At 39.1% G+C, this 11,463-nt stretch overlaps 1 protein-coding gene across 3 annotated transcripts; it reads right to left on the bottom strand.

Moving 5' to 3' along the window:
• Positions 1–565: 565 nt before the first annotated feature.
• snw1 (SNW domain containing 1) lies at positions 566–10,615 on the bottom strand. Of its 3 annotated transcripts, none has more exons than XM_053337241.1 (14): positions 10,496–10,615; positions 9,922–10,075; positions 8,987–9,148; positions 7,829–7,924; positions 7,407–7,513; positions 6,785–6,889; positions 6,576–6,645; positions 6,372–6,437; positions 6,042–6,158; positions 5,804–5,945; positions 5,044–5,149; positions 4,206–4,323; positions 2,766–2,929; positions 566–1,481 (listed from the first exon to the last, which is right to left on the bottom strand). In XM_053337241.1, the coding sequence occupies exons 1-14, from the start codon at positions 10,507–10,509 to the stop codon at positions 1,289–1,291; spliced, it is 1,614 nt and encodes a 537-aa protein (XP_053193216.1). In that variant the 5' UTR covers positions 10,510–10,615; the 3' UTR covers positions 566–1,288. The 3 variants fall into 3 exon arrangements, with proteins under 3 accessions (XP_053193216.1, XP_053193217.1, XP_053193218.1); XM_053337242.1 differs by having other exon boundaries at positions 5,044–5,146; XM_053337243.1 differs by lacking the exon at positions 10,496–10,615 and having other exon boundaries at positions 5,044–5,146; positions 9,922–10,086.
• Positions 10,616–11,463: the final 848 nt, after the last annotated feature.

Genomic DNA, 11,463 nt, shown 5'->3' with positions numbered 1-11,463 from the left:
AAACACTGCCCACTGAAGAAAACATAAATCATGTGCATATAACAACTGTCGGAGCCTTATTCAGGCATGAGTGAAAGATGGCACCGAGCAGAGATTTGTGAGTCTGCTGGGCTGTGTAATGCCATGTTGATTATTTTTCCGAAGCCCAGGAAAATAAAACTGTCAGACTGCATAAATCATAATTAATTGTAATTAATGGAACCAGTTTTGTTCTAATCATCGCATAAATCGCTGAGCCCATTTCTGGTAAAAATGTCACCACTCACACTTTGTAATTGATGGCTTCTCTGTGTCCATTTTGGGCATTTAATCATCTATGTAAATGGCACACATTACTCGGGAAAGTGATTTAAATAGTGGGAATCTACTACTAGCAAACTATAACAATTACACAACTAATTGACTTTCCACTGTGTGTTGTAAAAGTTGGAATTAAGCTGCTCTAAAATGGATTGAATGAAGCTGACAGGTGGAAAACGCATCTCATTTTTAAAAAATCAGTATAGTTAGTTGAAATAAAATACAAAACTTTACTCCAAAAAAAGAAACACAAGAGGGATACAAATGACACACTATATCAAATTTATTCCATTGGTAGTATTGTACAAGAATTATAAAGCTGGTTTGCTTTACAACTTACAGGTAAGTTTATACTGCTGTACATTATCTGGCATCAAATACGGGCTGTAGCTGTAACAAATACACTAGGGGCTTAAATATTAACACAAAAAAATAAGGTGGGGGGGGGGTGTTGGTGGTGGAGAGGGAGTGGTTCCTGCTGAGATTTTGCTGGGTTTACTCTGTATACATGTGGGGGAAAAAATACATACATATTTCCACGGCATAGACCCTAAGTATCATCGTCCACATCCGAAATGTCATTGGTTGCACTGTACCAATAAGTTTTCAGATCCCACACACACACACACACACACACACACACACACACACACACACGCACTCATACAACAAACAGCTATCCTTTCAGCTCCACTTTCATTATATCTAACATCAGTCAGCCATGTTACATTTTAGCGCAGATGACATCGAATGCTCAGCGTGTTCTGACTACAGCTGAATAAACAACAAATAAGGAAAACAAAAAGAATAGAAAATAAAGAATAAAAAAAAATGTTTACAATCTCTCATCTTCTCTCACTCTGAAAGAAAACCCAATAGAGACTTGAGTATAATAAAAACACCTCTCAGCCCCTGCGAAAGTTGCAAGGCTACCACCCCGGTCCTCTTAACATGCAAGCAGCTGTTGCCCTGAGCGACGGGGCTGCTCTCACTCCTTCCTGCGTTTCTTGTCGTGGTAGTCGTCCTTTGAGCGGCTGCTGGTGGAGGGCCTCTTGGAGCCGCCGTGCTGCTTGGCCTCCTCCAAGAACTTGTCCAGACCGAAGGGATCCTCCTCAAATTGGACTGGGCCTTCCCGCCTCTGCCCGTGGTCGCCGCCAGAGAACTCTTTGTCTGGAACAAACCTGATTGGCGAGGAGGGGGGGGGGGTAGAAGGATAATTAGATTGTGCTAAAAATGCATAGTTGGTCACACTGATGTGAGGAGGTCATTTAACCGCACAAGCAATCTTAAGTTTTGTTGGACTCGTTTTTGTCCTTCAGATATTCTCAAGGCAGAAAAGAGGACTTAAAGATTGAAACTAAAAAAAACAACAAGCAGGTTTCTTCTTCTTTAACAGATGTACGAATGTTTTTTTTCTCTATGAAAAGAAAAAAAAAAAAAGGACAGGATACAAACTATCAGGGTATTCCACGGAACATATGTTTTTATTTCTCTTGTTTTTTTTAAATATGTGGTTTTGCACGATGGTGTAGCACCCTGCAGCCAGCCAGCTATTCCTAAAGGACACTGACAAGCTGGTGACTAAACATATGGGACAGGCTATGCTCTGCTAGTGGAGTGTGGCACTGCTGCCCCAAGGACAAAAGCTCCTGCTGGGACATCATGTGCACGCCTGCCTCGTGCCTCAAAATAAAGCTACGACGACCTCAAAATGATTCAGGCTCTCTTTTCTTTTTTCCCCCAAGAAGGTTAAACTTCAACAGTGCTGATAAATTTGCATGTCCTAAATTTGATCAACTGGAGACCCATTGTGGGCTGTGAGTATTTTTTTAAACAAATTTTATATTACCAAAAAAAAAAAAAATCTAATTATGCTAATTAAGTTAAAGCAGTTACGAGAAATTATGTTTTTCCTAATTAATTAATGTGTATTGTGAATGAAAGCAGCATGTACTGGTATCTTTATTGTGCATTGCTTAATATGTTTAGTTTTTGAGGCGAATGTTACTCATCAAATCACATCAGACAATCAAGAAATTCATTAATTTGTGTTTTTATTGTTACTGAAGCACCTGAGCCGATGCTGCCTTCTCTAAAAAGAAGTGTGGTTTGGAGTCAGTGTGCAGGTGGTGCTCATCAGTGTGATTTAATAATAATAATAATAATAATAATAATAATAATAATAATAATCATCATGCTTTTTTGGGAACTAATAAGCTTCAATAACATAACATACATGGACTAATAGAACTATAGTGCAATTAACAATTAAGCTACATCTCTTCTCTGCTGAGTGGTATTTCAATTGTTGGTACATATATGTGCATCTACAATTTTCTATTTCCTGTCTAGGACTCCCTGAAAAAGCACATTTATCAAATCACATCAGGTAAAACTGTACAGAAGAATGTTATGTTAGACAATTCAATCAAATAACATGCAAAACGTAAAGTGGTCCGTAGTACCTGTTGTTTTGCATGAGTGTGTCGAAGTCATCTGTGTAGGCGTCCTTGTCTATGCTCTTACTGGGCCTGTAGATGTTTGAGGCCATGTCTCTGCCGCTGCGGAACGGCTGGTCGTACACGTTGTATGTGTCGTCCTCACCGCCAGCAAAACCGCTGTCCATACCCTGCAAAGACACAAGAGAGAGAGAAGTAGTATACGCATGGAAATGTTAAGTAATTATTCATCCTTTCCATTTCCAAACTACAACGAAAGTCTCAACACCAGGGTTCAAAATCAACTTTTTTTGTCCATCGACCAAACGGCTAGACCATGTTCAAATTTTAGCAGCCACCCTTGTTTTGTTTTTTTTGGCCGGTGAGTGATTCAAATCTAACAATAACTTTCATATTTCACCAGCAATTGGCTTATGGCTGGTGTTAATTTTGAGCCCTGCAGAACACCCCTCATTAGTGAGACTCCATCCTTCTGTTTCTTTATATTTTTGTATGCCTGCCTTTATTTTTTTATGACAGATTGGACCCTCCTGGGCAGGGTCGATACCAGTCTAGAGACAATCTTTGAAAAGATGGTCTGCCATTCGTCACAGATGACTTGTTTTTAGCTGCTCTTTGCTGGAGGGTTTTTTTTGTTGCTCTACCTTCCTCTTTAAAATACTCTAAAGTGTTGTTCTATTGGAGTCTTGTGGGTTTTTGCAATCATTGTCATGTTGGAATATTCCTCTCTTGCCAACCTCTATATATACACATATTTGGATGTGATGGTCATCTCCCCTACACCTGTTGAACTCAAGTACCCCCAAATCAGCACACTCCTTCTTCTAACGTGTTTCACAGACAGCACTACGCAGCCAATGTGGCACTTTTCAGCCTATATTTTCAATTTAGTCTAACCTTTTATATTTTTAATTATAAAAAAAAGATCAATTACGCTACACTTCACACTAAACTAATACAATTATTTAACTTTCTACTGATACTGCACTGAGACCTAATCGAGTCTGGTAGAGCACAACAGTGTAATAGCCAGATCTTGTGAGGTGAGTTTCTGCCTGCATATAAATCTCTTAACTGGCTTTTTGCACCCACTAAGGAAAATGTTTGGACCCTCGCCGATAAAGTTTGTTCTGCGACTGAAGCATCAAATCCTGTCCTCTCTCAAAACTCTCAAAACCACTCGACACTGCTACTACTTCCAAGTTTGAGGTGACGCTAAACTTTTTTTCAAAGAGCCGAGCAGATATTTGAAGTGACTTGACTCTGCAAGGCAACTGTCTCTCTCTTGCCTTGACATAAATCTGTTTAGGAAATATTCTCTCTTCATGTCACAGAGCAGGTCCATCATTCAAGTCTTGGACTCGTTTGCATTTTTTCCCATGAAATAAAAAAACAAATCATCTGGGTTTCTATTAATGCAGAGAGGTATGTATGATGTGCTCTAACCTTGCTCTGATTGAAGAGACGTTGGTCATACTGAGCCTCGCTGGAGGAACGAGGGTTGGGCACTCCCAGAGCGATGAGCTCACTGATGTCCCTGTCCTGGTCTCGCTGCAGCTTCGACCTGGAACGAAGAACAATGTTTGAAATTTAGAGCTAGAAAAGTTTTCAACTCGACAAATAATTTGAATACACAAAATGCTGCGGCAACAAATATATGAAGTCTCAAGGGAGTGTTACATTTTACAGTGTCTTGTTAACATAATGTGATAATATATTGGCAAATTTGTTATGTACACCTTCAGTTACAGCATTAATTTATGATGAAATATGAGACTGGAATAAGTGAAAGTTTTTCCATTTGATTCTTGGTGACTTTAACGTCTTGACTGTCCTTTAGCTAACAGCCATTTTCAAAGTTACGTGAAAGTTAATTTTAAGATAACAAGGTTTCTGGCTTCTGACAGCTGGAATCGTGATTATAATGAGCTTCTCCTCCCGAGTTTCACTTCCTCCACTTCTCCAGGGACCTGCAATTCCATCAACTGACAAGCCTGACGGTGCGCACACACACATACACATACACACGCATACATGGATTGAACACACACTGACCACGCATCTCACATGCACAAACAGTCTCTGGATCGTTGCAGACAAGGACTACTGCCTGAGTACTCAGCTGGATCCTACTGCGTTTGTTCAGTATTACTGCTGGCCCCATGAATGATTCAGCAGTGTGCAAGTGCATCTGTGTGTGTGTGTGTGTGTGTGTGTGTGTACACGGAGGAGGGATGGGGTGGATGAGTTCACATGTGGTGTGCTTGAAGTGTGTGTCCAGTACCTCTTATCAGGAGCAGCCCTGGAAATGTTCCTGTCGTGCTGTCTGTCTTTCCTTCTGTCATGGCGGATCTCGTCACGCTCCCTTGCTTCACCGTCCTCGCCACCTGCTGGGTGAGACAGGGAGGGGGGGTGGATGGAGGGAAAAGGGGGAGAAGGCGGGTGCAAAGAAACAAAAACAGTAAAATAAGTTAATTAAATACCATGAAGAAGGAAAACGTGGGTGATGAGAAACGGGATTTGTGTTGTAGGCAGCGTTCCGACATGATGAAAAGAAAAACAGATAGAGTTCAAACGCAGCAGGAGAGGGAAGATATAGTGAAGAGAAAATGTCAGAAACCGGTAAACCAGCAAGACAAATGTTGGAATTGATAACAAAAACAATGTCAGATGTTCAGATTTTGCATTCTCAGTCGATGTTACACGATGCATTTAAATGGCCATTCAAAGAATATCAGCAAAAACAGGACAGTGTAAAGCTGATGGTACTTCTACAGAGTATATGTGAACTATCAGTAGAGAAGCAGACATATCATTTCACAGCTTACTGGTCCTGTTAACACTGGCAGGATGAAAAATTTTGTCATCACTTGTGCCAATCGTGTTTCCAGATTTGAAAGTGGCAACAGCACTCATGATAAAGTCTGCTCTGCTCACTCAGAAAACCAGACACCCAAAGATACCGCAAATACACACAAGCCAATTGGTTGAAAAATGAAAAAATCTGACACTTTTTTTTCCTCCCACCGACACCAGGAACTCACCTTTATCCCCGTGACTTTTAATTCCCGCCCTGCGATCTCGAGCAATTTGAGCCAGCTCCCTGAGTTTCTCCTCCTTCTTTTCCTTCTCCTTCTGGGCCATCTTCTTCTCCACCTGGGCTCTCATCTCCACTGCCTCCCTGGCCTACAGACACAACCAGCATTTCATTATTTAGTCCAAAAAGAAAAGACACACATGCAACAATTTGGAACAATAAATGAATCACACACGATGCTGTACCTTTCTATCAGCGATGTAGAGCGCCTCGGCCAGCTTGGCAAAGTTTTCATTAATGTGAACTGTTTGCAGCCCCCGACCATCAGCAGCCAGACGTTTGTCCAGAGGAATGGTGTAGCCCTGAAAGAAACAGTTAAGCATCATTAGAGAAAGAAATGAGCAGAGAGGAAAAGGGGTAATGAGTAATTATAACAATTATCATGAAGTCCTAGAGCCCTAAAAATGGAATATTATGCTTTATATGTATGTATTAAATAGGAAACATAGAAAAAGCCTGCAGAGACTAATCATTGCTCACATTAAGAAATACAAATAAGCCCAGTGTTACGTTACCTTAGCGTTCTTCCAGTTAGAGATGCATGGAGGAATCTTCCACTCCTGCTGTTCTTTTACTGTCATCTAAAACAAAAAGAGAGAAAATCAAGTTAATGGAAGCAGCTTCATTTTGATTCATCAATTTAACATTTAAGCTCTTTAAATGGAATGAAACAAGAATAACAAGAAACCACTCAGCCAAATGTGGAAAGTCAACAATACCTTTCTGCTTGGAGAATGCATGACCGGGGCAGGGGGAGAAGGAGGTCCTCGAGGAATCTTCTTATTAATCCTGAAAGACAAGTGTATAGACATCAAATGTAATTATGGGCCAAGGAGAATCCAGTTACAGTAGGTTAACATAGATTTTAGCAGGAAAATAATTGTGTGTAAAGTAGCGAGGGACTGATGACGCAAACATGTTTACTTACTTGAAACGTGGCGGTTCCATGGGGTCTTTCTGCATTTCAACCATGCGGATGACTCTCTGTTTGGCCCCTGAGTTAAAAGCCACTCCCTGCTGGGACGGGGTGTATCTTTGGGGAGAGAAAGAGAGGAAGAAGAAGACGTTTACCTTCACACAAACAAACAAATGCTTGCAGCTTTATTCACTGACATAATTAATTCTATTCCCAAACATGACAAAACAAAAAAACAGTTCACTTGAAGCAAATATTTTTTGTAAGTATTTGTCTATAAGATGTAAAATTTAAAAGTAACTGAAAACATAGGATGACGAATAAAAAAAAGGTAGGTCCCAGATCAGATTAAAGATAGGATGTGCTTTAGACTGCACTCTAGGAATTAGTCACTTTTCTGACAGCTCGAATACATCAAACTAACTGCTAAATAATTTAGATCAGTCTGAAGAGCACAAGAACAAACATGAATAACTCAAGTCTAGATGACAGGTGTAAGTTTTCATGAAGACTGGTTTATGCGCTGTTGGCTTAAAAAAAATGTGTCTGTTAAGTTTTTCTCAAAAATGGAAATGATCTCAATGCTAAGTTCTTTGGCATTGCTATACAGTCATTCCCAGATGATAACCCATACCTGATGTACTGTGCAGGAGCCTGTTTGTCTGCTGCTCTTACAGGCATGGCAGCAGCAATCTTTTGAGACACCTGCTTCTCAAGGGCAGCGCGGGTCTTCTCTGTCAGCTACAATAGGACACAAAACACAAGTCAGAATTGAAAGTGCAGAGGCCGTGCTTACATGTAGACTGCTTAGAATTACAGTGAGAGCAAACCTTAAAAATATCAAAGAACAAAAAACAGATTCAATTTTTTGTGTTCAGTGAAGCTGCTATATTATAATGGACGGAACCCTTGTATTGATTTTCCCCCCTTTAACTCTCACTATATTTCCATCTTCAAATAACTAAATAAATAGATACAAAATATATAATTGAAATATTAAATTAAAAACTTTACTTTGCATCAACTTTTCTCACATTATTTAGCACCACATCTTACCTCTTGTATAGCCTCCTCATCAGGTTTCTGTAGCTCTGGGGTGTCTTCATTCAGAACTTCTTTAGGAAGTAGGTCTGTGTACTTACTGAAGACCACCTGCAACAACCAAAAGATGAGAAATGTTTAGAAACAACCACTGAAGCAAGCTAAATGTCATAGAGAGACATTCATCTCTCATTTTAATGTGCGACTACTTGTTGCCAAATTGATCTGAACTACCAACTTCAGACAGAGCACGACAAGTAGGGGTGGGGGGAAAAAAATCGATTCATGGGGGAAAAAAATCATAATCACAATTCCTTGTCCATTCAGCTTAATTAATTTTCTCTCCAAGCAGCAGCCTTTTATCTGCCGCTTGCAGGGATATTAGTCAAAGCTTTTCAAAATAAAACCTTTGTTATTGTGTGCTATCTCATTATTAATAAAAATCGTTTCCCCCCCGATTTTATCAGTTTTGAGATTGTTTGGCCTCTAAATCGTAATCACGATCAAATTACGATTAATTGAGCAGCCTTAATGTACATATCGCGATTTTTTATGGGGCGATTTTAAAAATAAATTTTTCTCCCCGGAATCGATTTTTTTTTTTTTAGAGGCTCTATTTTGGCCAAGTGTTTTATTTTTACCTTACAGCACTACTTCAGAGAGCACTGAGTAGTCAGAACAGTTTACTCATTATTCAAAAACATATGGTTAATCTATTGAACAATTCATTACATTAAGTTAATTATATTAAAACTAGCCCACATTTGTGTTGTGTAAACATAACTTTAAAAAAATGCTGTACATGTTATGTACCTCTTTTTGTCTCAGTTGAAATAAATGTCAGCTGCTGGACTGACTGACAGACTGATGTGCAGTGTTTATGGGAATGTCATTCATGGTTTGTCATCTCTAGAAGTGTATGATTCAATTTGTTTGTTTTTTAAGAAGGAAAAGAAAATTGCAATTATTGATTATATCGAATCGCAATACTTGTAGAATCGTAATTATCGAGAATCGTGATACAAATCGAATCGGCACCTTAGAATTGTGATACAATGGAATCGTGACCAAAGCATATCGTCCCGCCCCCTAACAACAAGTCTTGGTAGTTTCATCTGGGCTCGATATTTTTCATGATAGTGTTTGTGTTGTAGGAGTACTTTTCCCATATACCTTGTCCTTGCCCTGTCCTTGTCTCGCGATGGCATCATATTTGATCTTTCCTTCAGCATCCACCTGCACTGCCAGAGCGTTGGATGTCTTCTTCTTCCTGCCCATCTCCAGAGGAAACTGGGCCACATGGATCTCAGGAAAAGCACCTCCATCTCCAAAGTCCTACAGAAACAGATTCACTCAATCAATCAATATTTATTTATATAGCAACAAATCACGACAAAGAAATCCTCTCAAGGCACTTTTCACATTGAGCAGACCTAGACCCGTACCCTTTGATTGAATTCAAAAGACCCAACATTCCCACATGAGCAAGCACTTGGTGACAGCGGTAAAGAAAAACTCCCCTTTAAGGTGAAGAAACCTTAAAAAGAAACAGGCTATCTGTCATAAACCAATTGGGGTTGAGGGAGAGAGAAAGCACAAAAACCTAACCTTGTGTTAAAGAATACGAAATTTGTGGCATTAATCCCTTCACTTTATTGAGACAGTTTGCTGGTGTTGATGCTTTTTCTTTTTTCTGTGTCTCTTAGGTTGAATTTGTTGTCTCTACTGTACATTTGTTTGTCTATTATATAACTGGAGGACATCATCTCATCTCACTACAAAACAAATTTACCTACGGGTATCAATAAAGTAACCTGAACCTGAAAAGTTGGCCTGAACATAAAACATACCCATCCACCACTACATAAATGAGAAAACCCAGTCATATCTTATACTGCTTAATCATATCTAAGATAACTCTGAATCTACTCATACTTATTGGCCCAATCAATATTACAGTATATGAAGTGTGGATAAATCAAACTACAATATAAAGTAAGTAGATAGTTCTGATTAACCAGGTCACAAATGTCCCTGATGACGCCAAGCGATCTGGTAACTTAACTACATACCAGGTTGATGTGCACTCATTAAATAAACGTGTTTACCTCAAGTGAGCGTGGCACCCAGCCTTTCCTGTGTCCATAAGGAGGAGGCTCTCTCCGGGATGATACCAAGGCGGTGGAGTAGGACTTCTGGGCTCGGATCTTCTCCTCTGCCTCCAGCTGGTCCTGGGACAGCTGGGTAGGCGCCGGTAAAAAGCTAAACACACAAAGATGTATAGATTAGTATCAGGTAAAGTGTTAACGTGGTGGCTCAGCTGCCGTAAAGCCGAGCTAACATTAGCCGACAGAGACACCGATTAGCTTTACTCAGCTAGATTATCAAACAGCTAGTTAGCTAACACTGTAGCAACATTTCTGGAACGATCAGATTCAATAATGAAGTTTAAACATCATTAATCGCCACACAGTTGATATGTTGTGAACATGGTTGCGTGCGGCTAAGCTAACGTAGCTTACGTTACAACTTCGTTAATTAATTAAAAAAAAGAAGGAAAACAACAGCCCGCATGTCAAACATATCGTCGAGACATGTTAAGTGTGTTATCTTTGTCGACTATATCGTTATAGACACGAGTTAGCGAATTAAACACACAAAAGGCCTTGTCGTGGTACTCACCTCGCCAGAGACATTTTCCCCTTTCTTCCTTAGCACTGCACTGAGCATGCGCAGTGCGAATATAGAAAACCTTAAAGTAGAACAGAAATGACTCGAGCTGTGTAGACTAGACAGTGTAATGTTAGACTCGTAATGAACCTGGTGCATCTTATTTTTTAAAATATAAGGCAATGTAATTTACTAACAAACTTGTAGCCATCAAAGACTTTAAGATCAACCTAATTATAATTCAGATAACAAATGCAATCAGTCAGACTTTATTTTTAAAGCACTTTTCATACAAATAAATAAAATGTAACAAGAAGTCCACACATAAAGCTAAAAACGACTTTGTAAATAAAAGAAAAACACTCAATAATAACATCCCTCAATAAAAAACAAAGGAAATGCTCTCATAAATATAATCAATTTGCAAGGGGGAAACGCCAGATACAGGATTAGAAATAGCCTAAACAATGCAATTACATTTTTTAAAATTACATAGATAAAAATTTAAAACTTCAAACCGTATAAAAGGTAAATGAAAAGCGGACACAATAACATAAACGTAAAACCAGATATAAAATGTAGGGTTTTAAATAGAAAAAAAAGACATACAAAAAAGTAAAAAAGACTAAAATACATAAATAAATAGACAAATAAATAAACAAATGTAATAAAAAGCCAGACTGAAAAGGTACATTTCGAGTTTGACTTTAAAAATATCAACATGCTCTGCTGGCTGCTGCCCTCAAGTCCTCAGGAAGGCTGTTCCAGAAACTGGACCATAGTAATAAAATGATGCCTCACTGGGATAATTAAAAGGCTGCTATATGAGACCTGAAGGTTCTTGAGAGTTTATAGGCTAAAAGCAAATCTGATAAATAGGTGGGACCATGACCATTAAGAGCTTTATAAATCAATAAAGGGATCTTAAAATCATTTCTGTCAACACACATGAGCTCAATCTTTAAGTGACTGTAACTGAG

This window comes from Scomber japonicus, chromosome 17 (assembly GCF_027409825.1).
Source record: "Scomber japonicus isolate fScoJap1 chromosome 17, fScoJap1.pri, whole genome shotgun sequence".
Lineage (NCBI taxonomy): Eukaryota > Metazoa > Chordata > Actinopteri > Scombriformes > Scombridae > Scomber > Scomber japonicus.
The sequence above is the reverse complement of the archived record's forward strand: the minus strand, read 5'-3'. Positions and strand labels throughout refer to the sequence as shown.